At 39.2% G+C, this 23,564-nt stretch overlaps 1 protein-coding gene across 3 annotated transcripts in view; it reads right to left on the reverse strand.

The window, feature by feature from the left end:
• The window catches only part of ZNF385D (zinc finger protein 385D), a 428,248-nt gene that overhangs the window by 28,030 nt on the left and 376,654 nt on the right, over positions 1–23,564 (reverse strand). For all 3 annotated transcript variants that reach the window (XM_040352986.1, XM_040352987.1, XM_040352985.1), the window contains 2 exons: positions 11,385–11,618; positions 3,669–3,847 (listed from right to left, as the gene is read on the reverse strand). In XM_040352986.1, coding sequence (XP_040208920.1) covers positions 3,669–3,847; positions 11,385–11,618 — 413 coding nt within the window. The remainder of the gene's footprint in view (positions 1–3,668; positions 3,848–11,384; positions 11,619–23,564) is intronic.

The raw sequence follows: 23,564 nt of genomic DNA on the forward strand, positions 1-23,564 counted from the left end.
GGTGTGTGTCATATTCACTCTTTGCTGGCTGAAGGGGTAAATATTAAATATTTCTTTGCATTACTTCTTATCTAGTTTATCATAAAATATTTTCAAAAATATTACTGTGTATTCCTGAACACAATACATGCATGCAGAATACTGCATATATGCAGAAATAATATATAATATCTTTAAAATGTTTACACTACATTTAAAGCTCAAATTATTATGAACAATAACTATGGACATTATTTTTCTTAAAGTATATCTGAAAGCTATTTTTTTATTGTATTTATTGTCAATAGAGTGGAGTATGGTTAAAACTGCTGTAAGTTTTTTTTTCTGCCATCTGCATCTCATTAATGGGATTTACCTTTGCTTTCTTGCCTGTAGTCTCAAATGAAGTGAGAAGATAACTTTGCAATGCAAGGGAAATTCCCTGTTAGACAGTTGTCATAGTAACAAGTGTCCCCATTCGAAGATTTTCCATCTATTCCTGTTCTGGTCCCAATTTAAAATGTTTGATTTTCCCTTACTTTCATTCTCAGAGTAATTAGAAAGAATTAATATTCCTAAATAGGATCGCAGACAATAGAAAGTAAACAGTGGTTCTAAGCCCTAACCACTCTAGTAAAATTTGAAAACAAGTTTTGCCTTAAGTTATACTAAACTTTAGAGCCCCTGAAACCTTCCCTTATGACCCCCATAAGTGTTTTTTTCTTCAGAGGTGTTTCCGTGTTGTGCCTTGTACAGTACCTTGATGCAACCTACTTAATGAGAAGGATTATATGGTCAGGATCTAATCAGTTCATGTCCTGGGCTTAACCCTGAACCACTTCTGTCACTTACACACAATGGTTCCAGCACTGACTTTCCCTAGAAACTGCTGGAAATGCTGAGACAAGGGGCTTCTTTAAACCACAAGATTAAAAAATATGTATATTTCTAAAGTTTTTGTAAAAAAAATTACAAAAATATGAAAACGGTAATTACCTCTGGTATCCCCTACTGCTTTAGAGTGTGCCTAATAGTGGAAGCATCATGCATACATTGTGCAACTGTAGTAGAGTAGTACATGCTTGGAAGACAGTTGTTGATCAGACTCCCCAACCTCTTTAGATGTGGTTACTTATAACATTTGTTTCTGATTTTCCTTTTTCTTTTTTTTGGTGCCCCGTGTGGTTCTGATTTTCAACCAACACATTCACATAGCTTTAAAATAAACCAATCAAGAGAAAAAACTGAGGGCCTCCTTTGCTGACCATTTGAAAATGTTAGTGTAATATGCCTGCCGATTATGTTGTCCCTCTGACCTCCATTGTTTATGAGCCATTGGCACAGAATAAGTATCAACAAATTGTAAAGTAAATTTTGAAGCCTTTATCTACATACTTGTTTCAGGTCAACGACCACTGAATTAAGAGGGTCAGCATGATAGCCTAAGAACTAGCACTTTCAGAATAAGAGATCCACAGTGGCTGCCTTTATGTTTCTCTCATGGTCAATTTCTTTTAATGTTGCTTGAAAAGAGCATCACTGAAAATGGTGTAACATTAAGTTAAAATGTCACATCAAAATGTAACACCTCTATTAAGGGAAAACACACATGAAAAATATTGAACTGAAATGGAAATATATGACAATTAGAAAGCTTAACCACTTAAGGACCGGACCAATATGCTGCTAAATGACCCAAGGGGTTTTTACAATTCGGCACTGCGTCGCTTTAACAGACAATTGCGAGATCGTGCGACATGGCTCCCAAACAAAATTGGCGTCCTTTTTTCCCCACAAATAGAGCTTTCTTTTGGTGGTATTTGATCACCTCTGCGGTTTTTATTTTTTGCGCTATAAACAAAAATAGAGCGACAATTTTGAAAAAAATTCAATATTTTTTACTTTTTGCTATAATAAATATCCCCCAAAAACATATATAAACATTTTTTTTTCCTCAGTTTAGGCCGATACGTATTCATCTACCTATTTTTGGTAAAAAAAAATCGCAATAAGTGTTTATCGATTGGTTTGCGCAAAATTTATAGTGTTTACAAAATAGGGGATAGTTTTATTATTATTTTTTTTTTTACTACTAATGTCGGCGATCAGCGAATTTTTTTCATGACTGCGACATTATGGCGGACACTTCGGACAATTTTGACACATTTTTGGGACCATTGTCATTTTCACAGCAAAAAATGCATTTAAATTGCATTGTTTATTGTGCAAATTACAGTTGCAGTTTGGGAGTTAACCACAGGGGGCGCTGTAGGAGTTAGGGTTCACCTAGTGTGTATTTACAACTGTAGGGGGGTGTGGCTGTAGGACTGACGTCATCGATCGAGTCTCCCTATAAAAGGGATCACTCGATCGATGCAGCCGCCACAGTGAAGCACGGGGAAGCCGTGTTTACATACGGCTCTCCCCGAGCGATCGCCACGGAGCGGCTATAAACGAATAGCCGCGCCGTCGTCCCAGATCACTTCCCGCGGGAATCTGCCTGCCGCATTTAGCGGGGGGGGGTCCTGATCGGACACCCGACCCACGTCTAGGCAGGGGCGATGTGCCTGTACGTGCCATTCTGCCGACGTATATCTACATGCGGCGGTCGGGAAGTGGTTAAGGGAATATGGAGGGTCTATATTAATACAACCCCCTCCATTTCTGAGAGACTTGTGCCTCTTCAAAAAACAACTGTAACCCTCCCTGAAGCTGGTTGTCATGTGTTTTTTGCTTAATTCATCTTCAAAGCACCAAAGCAGCATTGTATGTAGATTCTCATAGAGCTTTGAACTGTCAGGGTTAATTGTTTGAAAAAATAAATAAAAAATAACTGTCATGGTTAGATGGTTCCACAAAAAACAGGAGTTAAAACCCAACTGGTAGCTTCACGGAAATGCATGCTGTATAAGAGTTTGAGATTTGTACGAGAGTTTCAGCCCAGAAGGGTGTTGCATCAGCACAAAGAAACATACTTACTTTGTCACTGTGTAAACAAAAGAAAAAAATGGGCTTGCAAAGCAAACCATGAATACTTACCCATTCTATCACCCAGGATGTCAAACTCCACGGACTTTAAAAGATAATCTTATCTTCATCATCTTAATCCTATCTGACCCTTTTTGAATTGTGTTGCTCTTGTTTTTGAGTATAGATCTATGATTGTTCCAAGCATATTTAATTTCACTTATTGCTGACTGTCAAACTGCCATTGCTGGAAGTCTGTTCCAAATATCAACTACTCATTTAGAAACATAATACACCTGGGATTCATTTTCAATTTTTTTTCCGGCTAGTTTGAGGTTATGGCCCTGTGATCCTGATTCTAGCTTCATATTGAAAACATTTAAGATGCAAATTTTCATCTGACACTTTCAGTATTGTTGGATATTGGCAAACCCCTGCTGAGCTGTATGGTTCTTTATTTTATCCCCTACATCACTACAGGAAACAAGGACTTTCTGTAAGAACCCAAGAGCACGGTGTGGCACCAGATGTTCCAACTGAACCAGACACACACTAGACGTGCATGTTTTTCATTTTATAGTATTTCTCCAACAGAAATTAGTGGGGAGGGCCAGGTAAATGTTGATGCTTTTCTTGACAGGTTTGGCTTGCTCACTTTAAATTTACATACATAGTTGCTTTAATGCCAATATTACTGGCTACACGTGTTAGCATGCTATTACCTGTTTAAGCTGGGTCTCAGAATTGACATGGACATCACATATTTCACAGTGAAATGTTTTGTTTTGGAGGCCTGTGTTCCCTTTGCTGATAACCAAACTTCCTTTTACACCAGCTCGTGGAAATGCTTTAATAGTGCCACTTCCGTTTCGAGCTTCTACCATGGTTTTGTGCTTTGTACCTGTAAATTCGGGTAAAATATAATAAAAAACAACATTACATTTCTGTACTTTAAAATAAACAATAAAGATTTACTGAATCACATTAACTGTATATACATACATTAAAGTTGTTGTAAAGGCAGAAGTTTTTTTACCTTCATGTATTCTATGCATGAATTTAAAAACATATCTGTGTGTTGCAGTCTCTCCAGCCACCCCCCCCCCCCAAATATTTACCTGAGCACCCTCTTGATCCAGCAACGTCCAGAGACTCACACTCCTGATTGGAATTTGGCAGCAGCAGAAGCCACTGGCTCCTGCTGCTGTCAATCACAGCCAGTGAGCCAATCAGGAGACAGAGGGGGCAGGGCAGAGCTGTGGCTCCGTGTGTGAATTGCCACACATAGCTGCCGATCAGGAGCATGCCTGCTTGGGTGCCCCCAGAGCAGGCTGCTTGCTCTGGGGGTACGGTTGGTGGGAGGAGCGCTGCCGTGGGACTTGAGAAGAGAAGAATCCGGGCTGCTCTGTGCAAAACCATGGCACAGAGCAGGTAAGCATAACATGTTTGTTATTTTAAAAAAACGTAAAAAAACAAGACTTTGATATCGCTTTAACAGGGCTAAAAAGTGCTAGTTCAAAGTGAATAGGAAAAATAAATTATGCATAGTGCCAGGATATGGTATAAATGCAATAAAAGTAGTAGTGAAAGTATTACATTTTAGCAAATTTTATTGTATTTTTCTGAAAAGTTGGATTTTGAACTTAAACAGCAGCAGATAAAATGCATTTTGGTTTGGTTTATACTGAATAGAACATGATTGTCCATTGTTTCTTTTTTTTTAAAAACACAGTGAGAATAAGTTAACTAAGTTAGGAATTGAAAATAATTTGGAACTTAAGCTTTAAATAAATCTGTTTTAAAAAATACAGATCTATATATATATTACGGTATTATCTATATATACCTACCAGACTTGAAAAACAATGAAAATGTCATTGTCTGACATAAATTATTCCTAAATAAGATTTGTATTTAATCTTGCCCAAATATTTTTGAACAGTCTTCAATTTTTATTAAAAAAATTATATAGATTTATATATACGTTTATTAAAAAAAAAAAATCAGGGCAAAGCTGTGAACTGATTTGGGATCAGTAAACAAGAGACTTATAGTTAGTGCTGTCTATGCTGCTCTATGTATATTAAGATACTCCTCTCACTGGATCATAGAGAATGATGGCCAAGCCACCTTGTGCACAGCATAAGCCCACAGGCAGCACAAGTTATAACAATAGTTGTGCTATCAGCAGATCTAAACTGTACCATTCCTGTGGTCTGAAAGTTATTTTTTAATAAATACGGTATAAATGTAAGGTAAGCTATAAAGTAAAGCATATACGGTAACTTTGAGGTATTACATTTTAAGATACAGAAAACATAGATTAGAATTTTTTTAACAGAATGGGTTATCATATTGGTCCCCAAACATACACAGGGTCAATAACCTGATTCACACTAATATACAGTGAATCTGGAAATTATTCACAGCGCTTAACTTTTTCCACATTTTGCTATATTACAGCCTTATTCCAAAATTGATTAAATTTATTATTTTCCTCAAAATTTTACAAACAATACCCCATAATGACAGCGTGAAAGAAGTTTGTTTGAAATCCTTGAAAATATATTAAAAATAAAAAATAAAATAAATAACATGTACATAAGTATTCACAGCCTTTGCCATAACACTCAAAATTAAGCTCAGGTGCACCCTGTTTCCACTGATTGAGGGTAAGATGAATGTAGCAATGTACAGAGACATCCTTGATGAAAACCTGTTCCAGAGTGCTCTGGAACTCAGACTGGGGTGAAGGTTCATATTCAGACAGGACAACAACCCTAAGCACACAGACAAGAAAACAAAGGAGTGGCTACGGGACAACTCTGTGAATGTCCTTCAGTGGCCAAGCCAGAGCCCAGACTTGAACCCGAATGAACATCTCTTGAGAGATCTGAAAATGGATGTGCACCAATGCACCCCATCCAACCTGATGGATCTTGAGAGGTCCTGCAAAGAAGAATGGGAGAAACTGACCAAAAATATGTGTGCCAAGCTTGTAGCATCATACTCAAAAAGACTTGAGGCTCTAATTGGTGCCAAAGGTGCTTCAACAAAGTATTAAGCAAAGGCTGTGAATATTTATTTACATGTGATTTTTTTTTACTTTTCATAAATTTGCAAAGATTTAAAACAAACTTCTTTCACATTGTCATTATAGGGTATTGTTTGTAAAATGTTGAGGAACATAATGAATTTAATCTATTTTAGAGTAAGGTTGTAAAATATGGAAAAAGTGAAGCACTGTGAATGGTTTCTGGATGCACTGTAAAGGAAACACAGGCAAAAGGTGTAAAGGAAATGTTTAAATGTTATAGACGTTGAATGCAATCTCTCAAAAATGAAGGAAAATACCCTTGTAGACAGCTGTCACCAGATTAAGTGTCCCCATTGGAAGATTTCTCCTCATCTCCTGTTCCAGTGACAACTGAAACATTTAAGAAGATATCGTATCACTTTTTGAACCAGTGATGAAGGTCACCAGGACAAATAGAAAGGTGACTCTCCACAGCAGGGACAAAGATAGCAATACAAATATAACAGGAGTTTTAACCTTTTCCCCACTCTATCTAAAGTGAATACCTAGTTAGTTTTAACCACTTTGCTACTGGGCACATTTACCGCCTTGCTGCCCAGGCCAATTTTCAGCTTAAAATTTTGGAAACGGGTATTTTTTATCCTTCACTGATGTGCACTGATTAGCACTAATAGTCTGCACTGCTGAGGTGACACTGATGGGCATTGATAGGCTGCACTGATGGGCACTGATGAGGCAGTACTGGTGGGCACTGATGAAAATGCACTAATGAGGCTGCACTGATAGGCAGCACTGATTGACACTAATAGTCAGCACTGAAGGGCACTGATAGGCGGCACTGATAAGCAGCACTGATGGGCACTAATAGGCAACACTGATGGGCAATAATTGACAGCAGTGATTGGCACTGATTTGCAGAACTGGAGGGCACTGATTGTCAGCATTGATTGACACTGATTTGCAGCACTGACAGGCACTGATTGTCAGCACTGACAGGCACTGATTGTCATCACTGATGGGTTCTGATTGGTACTGAAAGGAAGCACTGATGGGCACTGTTAGGGCTGCAGTAATAATTAGGACACAGTACCCTTATTATCAGTGCAGATATCCCCTTTCACATTATGACAGCGTGAGAAAAGGAATGCGGATAAACGGCAAGTGTGCTTACATCCTGATCAGCTGTTATTGGACACAGCTGATCATGAGGTTAAGAGCCGCTGTGATTGGCTCTTTACCCCGACCTGTGATCAGTTGTGTCCGAAGGACAAAGCATTTACAGAGCACGTTGGGACACGATCACAGGAGGACGTCATATGACGCCCTCCCAGAACTGGACTGTAGCCATAATTTTGCTATAGTCCAGTCAGCAAGTGGTTAAACATCAATATATTTTAGATTTATTTTTCACTACGTGTCTTTAATTAGTAATACTTAACAGTATTTTCTACCTAAAAATACTGGAATTACTGATTTTCAGAAGTTCATTAGAATTAATTTCACTTCTCTATGAGGTAAATACCCAGAAATGTTTAAATGTTATAGATGTTGAATGCAATTCAGCATATAATCCAAATAAAAGAAAGATGTTGTAAAGCTAAAGGAAAAATTCAAGCTTATTACAGATCTTTTTCACTTAAGCAGAACTTTTGGTATGGTTAAAAGAAATAATTTTGGCAGCGAAGACATGTAATTTACTCCTTAAATAGGCCTCAAGCTGAATTTAGAATTATTAATGATGTGTTTGGTATTGCTGTCCAAGTCCTTGTGTATGAGATCCTGGAAGCTGCAATGTCCCTCTTCCTTTTAAGATGATGAAACAGAGCATTTACAACAAAAAAGTCAGATATTACTTAAAGGTGAGGTTAGGAGTTTAATACAATTCCCCACTTCCTCCAACTAATAGAATGTTGAGGACTTTCTCTGGGGAAATCTGCCATTACTAAATGCTAAAACACAGCAACCACTGTATTCTCAGACAAGGCAGAAACCCATCAGTTGTAATCGAGGTTATCAGGAAAATCAATTTTGTTCGACTGCAGATCTTTGTCAATGTAACATTTTCACTTTCAGTCAGGCAAGGCAAATGGCTATACAGTAAACAACAATAATAGTGCTTTAAAGTGTAATGCCGCGTACACAAGATTGAAATTTCCGATGAAAAAAGTCAGACGGATTTTTTTCATCAGATATTCCGACCGTGTGTGTGCCCCATCGCACTTTTTTTGTCAGAATTTAGAATTAGAACATATTTTTTCCTATCGGAAATTCCGATCGTCTGTGTGGAACTCCGACGGAGAAAAAACTATGCATGCTCAGAATCAAGTCGACTCATGCTCGGAAGCATTGAACTTAATTTTTCTCAGCTCGTCGCAGTCTTTTATGTCACCGAGTTTTGGACGGTCAGAATTTGGTCTGACAGTGTGTATGCAAGACAGCTTGAATGGAATTCCGACTGGAAATTCCATCGGATTTTATACCATCGGAAATTCCGATTGTGTGTACAGGGCATAACTCTGTTTTTTTCTCCTGTGGAAAACATAATTCCCTATAGGGAATCAATATACATTGCAAAGGATTTAGCAAACTTTTTTTGCAGATTTCTACTATTTTCTGTTCTGATGGAGTAGGTGTTGGTTTCACATGGTCCTTTCACAAGTGATTTCTAAATAGGAAGGTTTGCCTTCATTTTAGCCGCCTAAGGAAAGCTTAGCTTTCTAATTAGGAAAGCTGCAGTGTTTGCATCTCATTAGAAAAGAAGGGGCCTTTGAGAGTTTCTTACGGAAAAAGAAACTCTTGCATCTCAGTGCAAACTTCTGAGAAAAATAATGAACCAACATGTTTCTTATAGTGGATAGACCCAATATCTAAAAGTTTTAGAAAATTATAGAAAATTTCAATGGAAAGTTCATTTTTTTTAAAGCATAATTTTACAAAATAGCTTATGTAGCAAATATATGTTATTACTTTAACAAAGTGGACTTTCCTTCAAAGCAAAACAAATTAAACTATAAAAGAGCAGTAGCAGTGAGCTAACACCAAAATCTGGAGTTACCTACCCCTTACAACAACATCTATCAATTCTTTGCTATCCACATCTCAATTGCCATTAGGCACACTCCTGATTTTATCACACAATGCAATGCTGGGTGCTTTACTGAACAATGTGAGTGAGTGAAAAATTTATATAGCGCTACACATGCGAACTGAATCGCCTCTGGGCGCTTGTTTGACCACTTCTCCCTTGAGCTCAGAAGAGGTGGGTTTTGATCTTTCTCCTAAAGGCCAAGTGGTTCTCCTCCAACCGAATAGAGGTTGGCAAAGTGTTCCAAAGTTGAGGGCCTTGGACAGCAAATCTTCTTTATCCTTTGGACTTGTACCTGGTTTTGGGGATTTGGAGTACATTTTGGTTGGAGGCTTTTATTTTGTCGCATAGGTATTGGGTAGTGGTGCAGCACTAGCCATTGTCACTTGGTGTGTGGTGGGTGTACATATGCTTGTACAAATAAGCCAACGTTTCTAGCTTTATAGCCCATAGCCCATCTGGTAAACCTGAAATGGGAGATATATGCTTACATCTTAAGCTGCTGGCTACCTGCTACAATTGCTTTACCACTTAAGGACAGAGCCTTGTTTTGAGAAAATTATTTTGAACCCCCAAACAGTATATATTTTTTTATAACATCCTATAGAATAAAATGGAGGCCGTTGCAATACTTTCTGTCACACCGTATTTGCACAGTGCTCTTACAAGCGCACTTTTTTTTAAAACATACACTTTTTTTAAATAAAAAAATAAGACAACAGTGAAGTTAGCCCAATTTTTTTTTATATTGTAAAAGATGATGTTACACCGAGTAAATTGATACCCAACATGTCACTCTTCAAAATTGTGACAAACTTTTAGCCTTAAAAATCTCCATAGGCGATGTTTAAAAAATTCTACAGGTTGCACGTTTTGAGTTACAAAGGAGGTCTAGGGCCAGAATTATTTTTCTCACTCTAACAATCGTGGCAATACCTCACATGTGTGAAATGAAGGAATGATACCGCTCTAAAAAGCTACTGACCCCTCGAATTGCTTCCATCCTACTGAAACCGAAAGGTGCTGGCTCTGCACAGGTACATGGAATTGGAAAAAATCCTGGACTGCCACACTCTGTTAAACGACGTCTTTATTGGATAAAATCAGATGAAAACATAATCCAAAATGGTGCAGTCAAGTTCAAAAAGTATTTTCATCTTGACTGCACCGTTTTGGATTATGTTTTGATCTGATTTTATCCAATAAAGACGTTGTTTAACAGAGTGTGGCAGTCCAGGATTTTTCCCAATTCCACCTCACATGTGTGGTTTGAACACCATTTCCTTTTTTTTTCTTATTTATTTTACTTAAATTTTTTTATTTTTACACTGTTCTTTTAAAAAAAAAAAAGTGTCACTTTTATTCCTATTACAAGAAATGTAAACATCCCCTGTAATAGAAAAAAAAGCATGACAGGACCTCTTAAATATGAGATCTGGGGTCAAAAAGACCTCAGATCTCCTATTTACACTAAAATGAAATAAAAAATATACATTATATATAATTTGAAAAAATTTCCCTTTAAGAGCTATGGGCATAAGTGACGGTTTGACATCACTTCCGCCCTGCAATGGTATGGAGCTGGGTGGGGGCCAGCTTCCCCTCACTCAACTCCATGCCACAGAGCAGAGCGGACCCAATAAGCGGCGGAGGGCACCGGAGCCCTTTCCTGCCATCAATAAAAGTTAAGAAATAAATTCAAGAAATAAATTCATATCTCAGAAGATCAACTGATCTTCAATATAGGTAAAAAATCCTAATGCAAACACCTGACAAGTGGCTATGTAGCTTATAGATTATTTACTGTTTACAAGAAGGACATTGGGCATCAAGGTGACATTATGCACAAGAAAAAAATTGCAGTTTAGAATAATTTGAAAAAACACAATAAATAGCTTCAAAGTCATTCATTGACACATACAAATCAATTAATATAACACAGATACAATATAAGAACGTATGAATCCCTTTAAATGATCTTTTGATTGGAAAATATATTGCATATCCAATAGGTTTTTATTACATGCATGGGATTATTTTATTTATATTAATATATTCATCAAAAAAAGTCTAAATTTGTAAATGTGATTTATAGAATAATTTAAATGAATACATATTATATCATGCCTTTTTTTGTTGTGTTTACAGTGTTTATTCTATGCTCTAGAGTTTCATGAAGGCATGTATTTGTAACTAATGGAGTCTATGTAATCTACCAGCTCCCTGTCCACACTTCAGTCACCTTTGACTCCATCTACTTAGATTACATGGTAATTGCATGGCTACAGAGGCAGTGAGGAAATTGCAGTCTCTTACCAGTGTTGTGAGCCTCCAGCTGTGAGGCAGAGTTGACAGCGACTTTGCATAGTGAACAGTAAAGAAGTCGTTTAGCTTTTTCCTCCTCAGTCTCTCCTGAAGGGCATATGCTGTTGCTAGTTAACAGAGTGATTTTATTGTCAACCTTTGAGGTGTTCTCCGTTGTCATAACACTGATTTTTCTTATTTCTAATGTTGTACTTGCTGATATTGCTGGGATTCCTGGGGCAATTTCTGAAAGTAAACAAAACAGTCTGTTAAATGGGAAACTACCATTATTTGCCATTTTTATATGTGTTTACAGCATGTAATGGTCGAATGTCAGAAGATCATGACAGTCTATATATTCTAAAAACCATAAACATTGTAACTATCTCTTATTAGTAAGTCCTGACAGGCAGAGGTAGAAATAAATTGAATTATGCACATAAAGCACATATGACAAGACACTATACTACCTTCAAGTTATATAAATATATACAGAATTGTGCAAAAGTTGTAGGCACTTGTTAAAAAAAATGCTGTAAAAAGGAGCTGCTTTCACAATTAATGCAATGAATAGCTTTTATCACTTACCGACCTATAAAGTGCATACAAAGATAAAACCTAAATCAAAATTTGTTATGTTTGCCCTACATTTTAAAAAAACAACATCAATACATTTAGGGTAACTAAACACAGTTGTTATGTGGGTTAAAGGGGTTGTAAAGGTAAAACAAATATTCCCTAAATAGCTTCCTTTATCTTAGTGCAGTCCTCCTTCACTTACCTCATCCTTCGATTTTGCTTTTAAATGTCCTTATTTCTTCTGAGAAATCCTCACTTCCTGTTCTTCTGTCTGTAACTCACCACCGTAATGGAAGGCTTTCTCCCTGGTGTGGAGAAAGCCTCCTGAGGGGGCGAGCAGGAGTGTCAGGATGCTCACTAACACACAGCTCCTTTCTCTCTCTCTGCAAAGTAGAGAGTGTCCTGACTTGGCTGCTCGCCCCCTCCTCCCTCAAGAGGCTTTCTCCACCCCAGGGAGAAAGCCTTGCATTACTGTGTGTAGCTACAGACAGAAAAACAGGAAGTGAGGATTTCTCAAAATAAATAAAGACATTTAAAAGCAAAATCAAAGGATTTGGTAAGTGAAGGAGGACTGCACTAAGGTAAAGGAAGCTATTTAGGGAAAACATGTTTTACCTTTACAACCCCTTTAAAACCCCTTTAAGGTTGTCTCAGTTGCTTCTGTCTCTTTAAGTAATCCCAGACAAATTTAAAGATATTGAGATGAGGGCTCTGTGCGAGCCATTAGATTTCTTCCAGGACTTGTTATACACATAATTCTTTTCACTGAAGATAGTTCTTTATCACCATGGCTTTATATTTGGGTCATTGTACTATTGAATAATTAATTTGTGATCAGATGCCTGATGGTACGGTATGGTGGATAGATGCTTGTCTGTGCTTTTTAGCATCAATGAGACTATTCATGCTGACCAAATACCCCAAGGCATATGCAGAAATACAGCCTTAGACCTGCAAGGAACCTACACTATGCTTCACAGTTGCCTGTAGACACTCAACATTGTGCCACTTCTTTAGGGCATTCTGAAAAAAAATGCCTTCTGTTACAGCCAAATATTTCAGATTCGGATAGATCAGTCCAAAGCCCCTGCTCCAATTTTTCTGCAAAACAGTTCTTATGCACCATATATTTGGGTGACCAGGTTTCCATGTAACATAATTGACTTGAAGACTATGAAGATAACTTATCAGGAAAAATATATGTTTAACCTGTTCTAAACATTTGCAATGTCAAGCCTATGTCAGGCTGCTTTCAGTCCTGTTTGGCTTACATACCTGACTGGTAGCACCTGGCCTGCACTACTCTCCATTTGTTCTTTGGGATGTAAACTCACCTCTCCATGCTATCACCTGCATCCCCTCCTTCACACGGCCTGCTGTTGCTGCTGTGTGAACTATCCCACATCTTACCCTGCGTCCATATTATTATCTCTGCTTTTCTTCAGCTGTTGTGTTTTCATTATGGAACTGCCTCTCTGCCTGGTTGGCAGCTTATGGTATGTGCTGATCTACATTTATTTTTTACTGATCACAGTGACAGTATGGTCATATTTAAAGTGGGTAACACTGGTGTTACACTACTTCCACACATAATAATAAAAATGCTAATGTCTGTATGAACATATACTGTATAGAGGCTTCCACAATTCAACAAAAACAAAAACATATGACAGTGCTATAACTTTTAAGACTTCATAACACACATGATCTATGCCAGTGTACTCAATCCTCAAAGGCCCCCAGTGGTGTACGGATATGGATTTAAGTAGCGTTATCTTACACAGGGTAAAATATATGCAGCTATACTGATATTTAGTAGTGGACAAATATGCACTGTTGGTGGAAATTAAAAACTTGAGTTCTTCTCCACTGTTCAGTGCATATCAGCATTCTGTAACGTGCTCATTGACCTTGCAGGGACAGTGTTGCTGTTCATATTTTCATAATGTTGCAGTAAGGTTTTTGTGTGCACATGAGGCAGCAGGAGATAGCAGGGTGTGGATGGAGATTATTTTTAAATGTTTTCTGAAATAAACTGTTTAGGCAAGTATTCATTCAACGGGTGAGTCTTAACTTCTGTAACTTCCAGTAGATGTGTAGCACACGTGCCAAAATGATCCGTTCCAACCACTTTATAAGACTAACTGCTAGTTGGTAGTACAGAATGTTTTTCTTTTGGCTTAAGGGGAACACAAATTTGTAATTAAAAGAGCACTTGATTTGATTAGTCATCTGTCCTATAGGCATTTTAATTAGAGTCCAGTGATCAACAATAATTACCATTAATATACTTGTACTTTGGACAAAGCTTTAAAGCACTTAATTTAACACTTATACTCAATTGGATCTTTAGCGTAATATTAACATGAGCTAGGGAACACTTCATTTTTAAGTATTAAATATTTTACGTGTTTGAGTCTTGTGTTAGAATTTTCCCTGCTTTTAATTCTACACTTTGCATTACATTTAAAACATATTTTACATGAAGATGCTTGTTACAATACAAGTTTACTATTTTTCTACTATCTAAAACTTAAATAACACCATTTTATAATATAGTATTTTAGATTATGTACAGTATAAATACTGTATGATACACCAATAATGTCACTTCACAAGGCATACTACTCCAGGAGACAGGGACTATAAGATTCCAAAGGGACTGGCAATAGCCACACAGCGAGCACATTAAATCCTGCATACAGAATGTTGCACAACAGTTAGAAATTCTCTACATCTCCCAATATCTGCCTACTGCTCCCCTGACTGTCTTGCAAGAGTCTTCTGCTTCCATTCATGTAGAATGTTTACAGAGAGAACTAGAAGCAACCACTTTACAAAAGTCATTACTCGTAAAAGGGTTTGCATTAGGGTTGTCCCGATACCACTTTTTTAGGACCGAGTACAAGTACGATACTTTTTTTCATGTACTCGCCGATACCGAATACCGATACTTTTTTTTAAAGGTGTCCCCAAATGCAGGCGTGTCCCCAAATGAAGCCATGTCCCCACAAATGCAGCCATGTCCCCACAAATGCAGCAATGTCCCCACAAATGCAGCCATGTCCCCCACAAATGCAGCCATGTCCCCACAAATGCAGCAATGTCCCCACAAATGCAGCAATGTCCCCACAAATGCAGCCATGTCCCCTACAAATGCAGCCATATCCCCACAAATGCAACCATGTCCCCACAAATGCAGCCATGTCCCCACAAATGCAACAATGTCCCCACAAATGCAACAATGTCCCCACAAATGCAGCCATGTCCCCCACAAATGCAGCCATGTCCCCACAAATGCAGCAATGTCCCCCACAAATGCAGCCATGCCCCCCACAAATTCAGCCATGCCCCCCACAAATGCTGCCATGTCCCCCACAAATGAAGCAATGTCCCCCACAAATGCAGCTATGTCCCCCACAAATGCAGCCATGTCCCCAAAGAGAAAGCCAAGCCCCCCCCGTCGCCTAGTTGATCAGCGTGGGGAACATTACAGCTTTCATTTTAATAGCTGTGTGTTCCCCCACCACGCCTCGTCATATATAGCCCCTCCCCCTTGTCTGGGCACTTTGATAGACAGATCACCCATCCAATCCAGGGACGGGTGATCTGTCTATCAAAGTGCCCGGACAAGGGGGAGGGGCTATATATGATGAGGCGTGGCGGGGGAAAACACAGCTATTCAAATGAAAGCTGTATTGTTCCCCGCGCTTATCAACTAGACGACGGCGGTGGGGGGGGGTTTGGCTTTCTCTTAGAGGACTGCACTGCTCTGCTCTCCGCCCCCTCTCCACCCGCCCTCCGCCTGCTCTCGCTCTGAAAAAAAAGTATCGGGCGAAGCATCGGGAGCATTTGCGCGAGTACAAGTACTCGTGCAAATGTTCAGTATCGGTCCCGATACCGATACTAGTATCGGTATCGGGACAACTCTAGTTTGCATGTTACCTAAACAGTGCTTAGTTTTGGGAGGCACCAAACACTCCATTGTTGAAGGCAAGATTGGGATGGTTAATGTATCTATTCAGTTCTTAGAAATGTGATGGAAAGACAGTAATGCATGTATTTATATTGTGTTGGCCATTTAAGTGCCGGTTCACACTACCGCGACTTGGGATCCGACTTGTGTCACCCCAAGTCGCGCGACATGAGAAATTGAAGTGAAGTGAATGAGAGCCGTCATAATGTACACTACTGAAGTCACTTCGACTTCAGAAAAGGTTCCTGTACTACTTCAAGGCGACTTCTAGGCAACTTGTACCCATAAATTTCAATGGAAGTTGCCTCCAAAGTCGGATCACATCTTAACTGAAGCAACTTTACAGGAAAAGAAAATAGTTTACTAAGGCAAACCCACTCCCTCCCACAGAGCTGATTATTCTGTGATTGGCCACAGCCGAAGTTGCCTGTCCTGGAGGCAACTTTAAGTTGCTTTGTAAGTTGCCCCTGTGTGAACCGGCACTGAGGTAAAGAGGGGCAAAACAAGAATTCAAAAACAATACACTGAGATCAGATGGTACTTGTAGGAACAAAAGAAACAAGATGCTTTCTAGAAGCGGCTAAGTGGAATGGATACACTGGTTGGCTTTGTTATTTGTTTCAGATGTCTCAACATTCTCACTGAGGCAGAAAATTACCTTCTTTTTAAAGCACTGTACACCCTGGATGAAAAATGTCTTGCATTCACTTCTTTGTGGAACACATCTAAATAAGTTGTCCCCAAGCAATTACTAATGAGGCCTTCTAGAAAAAGAAATGTTTTTTTTTTTGTGTAGACTTGGATATACTTTGAAATCCATTTGTGGAACTGCTGGAAACAGCTTCATATTGATGCATTGAAATAGCAAAATCTGCCATTCCTGCAAAAATCTAAATCAAGCACATTTGAAAAATGTGCCAAAATACACTTGTAACTTTATATACCTTTTTTATTTTTTTATTTAAACCTTGTTCTACAAAGAACTAGCAGACTTATAGAAGCAATAAGATCTTTTGAGCTTTTGAGCCCTTCCCTATACTTGTGAGCAAGCCAGGAATGATGAAACATGTAATGTTATGTTTTTAAGTAGTTTTGGCTAAGTTTTTGAAATTAAAAATATATACATTTAAAAAAAACTATTACTTAAATTAAATCATATCTGTTAACCACTTCCAGACCGCCGCATGTATATGTACGTCGGCAGAATGGCACGTACAGGCACATTGGCGTACCTGTACGTCCCTGCCTAGACGTGGGTCGGGGGTCCGATCGGGACCCCCCCGCTACATGCGGCGGTCAGATTCCCGCGGGGAACAATCCGGGACGACGGCGCGGCTATTCGTTTATAGCCACCCCATCGCGATCGCTCCCTGGATCTGAAGAACGGGGAGAGACGTATGTAAACACGGCTTCCCCGTGCTTCACTGTAGCGGCTGCATCGATCGAGTGATCCCTTTTATAGGGAGACTCGATCGATGACGTCAGTCCTACAGCCACACCCCCCTACAGTTGTAAACACACACTAGGTGAACCCTAACTCCTACAGCACCCCCTGTGGTTAACTCCCAAACTGCAACTGTAATTTTCACAATAAACAATGCAATTTAAATGCATTTTTTGCTGTGAAAATGACAATGGTCCCAATAATGTGTCAAAATTGTCCGAAGTGTCCGCCATAATGTCGCAGTCACGAAAAAAATCACTGATCGCCGCCATTAGTAGTAAAAAAAATAAAAATAATAAAACTATCCTCTATTTTGTAAACGCTATAAATTTTGCGCAAACCAATCGATAAACGCTTATTGCGATTTTTTTTTACCAAAAATAGGTAGAAGAATACGTATCGGCCTAAACTGAGGAAAAAAAAATTATATATGTTTTTGGGGGATTTTTATTATAGCAAAAAGCTAAAAATATTGCATTTTTTCAAAATTGCCGCTCTATTTTTGTTTATAGCGCAAAAAATAAAAACCGCAGAGGTGATCAAATACCATCAAAAGAAAGGTCTATTTGTGGGGGAAAAAGGACGCCAATTTTGTTTTGGAGCCACGTCGCACGACCGCGCAATTGTCTGTTAAAGCGACGCAGTGCCGAATTGTAAAAACCCCTTGGGTCATTTAGCAGCATATTGGTCCGGTTAATATACAACAAAAACAGGACACCTGACTATGTGAGAACATGCCTCAATAAACACACATCACTGAGCTAGAATATTTTGGTCATAAACTATGATGTGTTTTTACACTGAAGTTTTTCCATTTCTAAATAAATAAACTGGAACGTTTCATGGATCAACACTACCTGACAATATCATCATCATGCACTTTGCATAAACTACTATTGCATATAATGTGATAAAAAAAAAAAGAGGCACAGTTTTCGCCAAAGCTACAGCATAATTAAAAAAAAAAAGAACTGTTCATAAATACTGCTTATTACATTTGAATCAGACATTAATGTTCAGAATAAGCATCATCTATTAGGTCTTGTCTAAGCTTATGAATATAATAGTGAATTGTAAAAACCTAAGCTGTTCAATTAAACATAATGGATTACAATATTTGCTACTACAACATTGTGTCTGCTATCATTGCTTATAATAGAAAAGGTTTTCACCAGTTAAATGATAAACATAATGATTTTGTGTCTGCAGGCACTGGTGTGCCAGTACAATACTGCTTCCATTGTGTGTGGACATATTTTTGGCGTCTGTACTGATTCTGTAAAATACAAAAAGATACTTGGTGGGCACACCCTAAAAATGCTATACATCTAAGCTGGTGCTGCTATAAGACCAAATACAGTACAAAACAGATTATAGCGCACACATGCAAAAATGACATTTATCCTGCAAGGCTAGTTAAAAACACCTGAACATATTCAAAAATACGGGGGTTTGGTCACACTATATAGTCATATAGTGCTAAGCCCACTTACTGCGACAAAGTACCCCGAATTAGTGGGTCATACCCTAGTAATAGAATGAAAGAACCTGGGTCTCAACCATGGGAGATATACTCCTCTATGTGGGAGAACTGAAGGGTTTCTTCCTATACACTGGTGGCCACTAATGTGAGGTAATGAAGAGGGGGAGGGGTGCTCCAGCCAAGAGACCTGGTCAGGGTCTATACAAAATACAAAAAGATACTTGGTGGGCATTTTGTATAGACCCTGACCAGGTCTCTTGGCTGGAGCACCCCTCCCCCTCTTCATTACCTCACATTAGTGGCCACCAGTGTATAGGAAGAAACCCTTCAGTTCTCCCACATAGAGGAGTATATCTCCCATGGTTGAGACCCAGGTTCTTTCATTCTATTACTAGGGTAGGACCCACTAATTCGGGGTACTTTGTCGCAGTAAGTGGGCTTAGCACTATATGACTATATAGTGTGACCAAACCCCCGTATTTTTGAATATGTTCAGGTGTTTTTAACTAGCCTTGCAGGATAAATGTCATTTTTGCATGTGTGCGCTATAATCTGTTTTGTACTGTATTTGGTCTTATAGCAGCACCAGCTTAGATGTATAGCATTTTTAGGGTGTGCCCACCAAGTATCTTTTTGTATTTTGTATAGACCCTGACCAGGTCTCTTGGCTGGAGCACCCCTCCCCCTCTTCATTACCTCACATTAGTGGCCACCAGTGTATAGGAAGAAACCCTTCAGTTCTCCCACATAGAGGAGTATATCTCCCATGGTTGAGACCCAGGTTCTTTCATTCTATTACTAGGGTAGGACCCACTAATTCGGGGTACTTTGTCGCAGTAAGTGGGCTTAGCACTATATGACTATATAGTGTGACCAAACCCCCGTATTTTTGAATATGTTCAGGTGTTTTTAACTAGCCTTGCAGGATAAATGTCATTTTTGCATGTGTGCGCTATAATCTGTTTTGTACTGTATTTGGTCTTATAGCAGCACCAGCTTAGATGTATAGCATTTTTAGGGTGTGCCCACCAAGTATCTTTTTGTATTTTGTATAGACCCTGACCAGGTCTCTTGGCTGGAGCACCCCTCCCCCTCTTCATTACCTCACATTAGTGGCCACCAGTGTATAGGAAGAAACCCTTCAGTTCTCCCACATAGAGGAGTATATCTCCCATGGTTGAGACCCAGGTTCTTTCATTCTATTACTAGGGTAGGACCCACTAATTCGGGGTACTTTGTCGCAGTAAGTGGGCTTAGCACTATATGACTATATAGTGTGACCAAACCCCCGTATTTTTGAATATGTTCAGGTGTTTTTAACTAGCCTTGCAGGATAAATGTCATTTTTGCATGTGTGCGCTATAATCTGTTTTGTACTGTATTTGGTCTTATAGCAGCACCAGCTTAGATGTATAGCATTTTTAGGGTGTGCCCACCAAGTATCTTTTTGTATTTTGTATAGACCCTGACCAGGTCTCTTGGCTGGAGCACCCCTCCCCCTCTTCATTACCTCACATTAGTGGCCACCAGTGTATAGGAAGAAACCCTTCAGTTCTCCCACATAGAGGAGTATATCTCCCATGGTTGAGACCCAGGTTCTTTCATTCTATTACTAGGGTAGGACCCACTAATTCGGGGTACTTTGTCGCAGTAAGTGGGCTTAGCACTATATGACTATATAGTGTGACCAAACCCCCGTATTTTTGAATATGTTCAGGTGTTTTTAACTAGCCTTGCAGGATAAATGTCATTTTTGCATGTGTGCGCTATAATCTGTTTTGTACTGTACTGATTCTGTGCCTGTTGAAATTTCTATGGTCTTTTAGTATGGTAGTGATTGTGGGCCATATTCTGAAAGAATCTCCGCCTGCTTCGCTTAGGGCACTTACACTCCGCTGTCCCAACTTACTGGAGCAGGTGTTGTATTCCCCAACCACTTGCTCCATAACTTGGGACAGCGGAGTGTAAGTGTCCCGGCGTAGCCTGGCGGATCTCCAAGGGGGCGGCTTCTATTCAAATGAAGCGCGCCCCCGATGCAAAAGAACTGGGCATGCGCCGGGCTGCAAAAAGCCCAGTGCGCATGCTCCAGTTCTCGGCGGAAAACGTCAATGACGCCGACATGTGCGTCATTGACGTAAAGTCGTATTCAAGAACGACTTACGTAAACGACGTATCCGACGAAAAAACACGACGGGGACCCGACGCCATCCGTAACATGGCCTACGCGAGACTTGCGGAAACTTACCCCTCATATAGCAGGGGTAAGTTTCCGCTTACGCAAACGACGTTAGCGACGGTTACGCGACGCGAACTCGTTTGGGAATCGGCGTAGAAGGATCATTTGCATATGCAAATGACTCCTTCACGTAAATGCCATCTAGCGGCGGCCGGCGTCATTGCATTTAAGATCCGCCAGTTTAAGTGACTTACAGATGGCGGATCTTAAGTGTATCTATGCAAAAATGATTCTGAGAATCAGGAGCATAGATACACTGGCCAAAAAAGGGAGTTACGATGGAGTATCCTGAGATACTCCATCGTAACTTCTCTGAGAATATGGCCCTGTGTTTCTGCAAGCCTGCCACTACACTGAGGTGCAGTTCTGCATTTATTACCACTAAACTGATGTGCAATATTCTACTCTTCTGTTGAAGTCATACACATTTATGTACTTATCCCCCAGGCACCAAATCACATTTCTGCACTCCCAGCTACCTCCCTGTGCACACTTCTGCACACACCACCACTGCATGGTCAATTCTGCTCCTGCAATTACTTGACATCTAAGCATTTGTAAGCTACAATATATTACATTTTTGTTTTTGGCCCCTTTGTTGAGTGAAATATATGAGTTGCCGCCATATAACTCTATTTCTATAAATACTAGTTGCCTTGCGATCATGTTTGTGTATCCAATGGCTTTAAACCTTTCTGAATGATTGACCTGGAACATGTATCTAGATCAGGAGTGATAATTTCACTTGCTAAATGCTTATAATGTATATTAGCAAGAAAGTCAAAGAAAGTCAAGAAGCTAGACCTTTAACAAGGTCAGCAATGGCATCCCACATATTTGGGTTAATATAGGTTTATTTTAAGTATATTACAGTAGGAAACCTGAAATAGACTAATAAAATGTAAAATTTAAAAAATTCTATAAAGCTTTAAATATGTAATATATGATTAATGAGCCCACACCCTCATTTCCTGTCTAAACATACTACATATGCTATTGGAAATAGCAAACAAAGTGTTTAGCCAAAGCTGATCTAGTGTAACACATTCATTTAGAGACAGCAAAAATATATCAGCTTTTTTTTACAGCTGGTGTTCTAGAAAAAATCTCCTAATAAAAATGTCTACCCTAATCCCCACGCGTATCAATGAATGATTATATTTTAATCAGAGGCCTAAAACTGTCAAAATGCTTTATTTATTTTGAAATGATATTACATAATTCTTCTATCGTCAATTTAAGGATGTTTCACAAGATTTAAATTTGACTATTTTGGTCATGCCATATTCAATCATGCCCTGCATAAAAAAAAATATTACATGTTATGTCACACAGTAGGCTTTGGACACATCAACAATTAATTAAATTAAATTGATTAAAAACAGATAAGGTCAATCAGAGGTCTGTGATGGTCTGTAAAATTTAAGTGGAAATTTCTGTAGCAAACAGAAAATCTGTAAGAATTTCAAAGACCAAATGTACAACAGGCAGCGGTATGGTTGGGAATATAAAATATAAAATGTATAGTAATGTTTTTGACTCATGCACATTTTTGAAAGTTGCAGCGCAAACATTTTCCAATACTCTTTCTCTAAGTACATACCACCAGAACAGTTATGGTAGAAAATCACACTCACTTCCAGGAGAAAAGGTTCTCACAGACTTGGGCCAGGATTCAGATACGAGTTACGACAGCGTATCTCCGGATATGCCGTCGTAACTCTGAGTGTGCAGGGTCGTATCTATGCGCCTGATTCTTAGAATCAGTTACGCATAGATTTCCCTAAGATCCGACCGGTGTAAGTCTCTTACACCGTCGTATCTTAGGCTGAATATTTACGCTGGCTGCTAGGTGGTGCTTCCGTAGATTTACGTGAGGAATATGCAAATTAGGTAGATATGCCAATTCAGAAACGTACGTCCGCCCGGCGCATTTTTTTACGTCGTTTACGTAAGGCTTTTTCCGGCGTAAAGCTACCCCTGCTATATGAGGCATATCCTATGTTAAGTATGGACGTCGGGCCAGCGTCGAATTTTCCGCCGATTACGTTGTTTGCGTAAGTCGTTCTCGAATAAGGCTGTATGTAAGTTACGTTCACGTCGAAAGCATTGCCTATTTGCGGCGTAATTTGGAGCATGCGCACTGGGATACGTTCACGGATGGCGCATGCGCTGTTAGTCAAAAACGTCATTTACGTGGGGTCAGCCTTCATTACCATACAACACGCCCACTGCATGGATAATTTGAATTCCGCGGGCTTACGCCGGACCACATACGCTACGCCGCCTTAACTTAGGGCGCAAGTTCTTTCTGAATACGGAACTTGCGCCCTAAGTTACGGCGGCGTAATGTATCTGAGATACGTTACGCCCGCCGATAGATACGAAAATGTATCTGAATCCGGGCCTGTGTGTTTTGACCTAAAGCAATGCAAAGGGCAGTGAAGATGGAAAATGTTTACTAAAGCTTTCAA

Source organism: Rana temporaria, chromosome 5, assembly GCF_905171775.1.
Source record: "Rana temporaria chromosome 5, aRanTem1.1, whole genome shotgun sequence".
NCBI classification, from domain to species: Eukaryota; Metazoa; Chordata; class Amphibia; order Anura; family Ranidae; genus Rana; species Rana temporaria.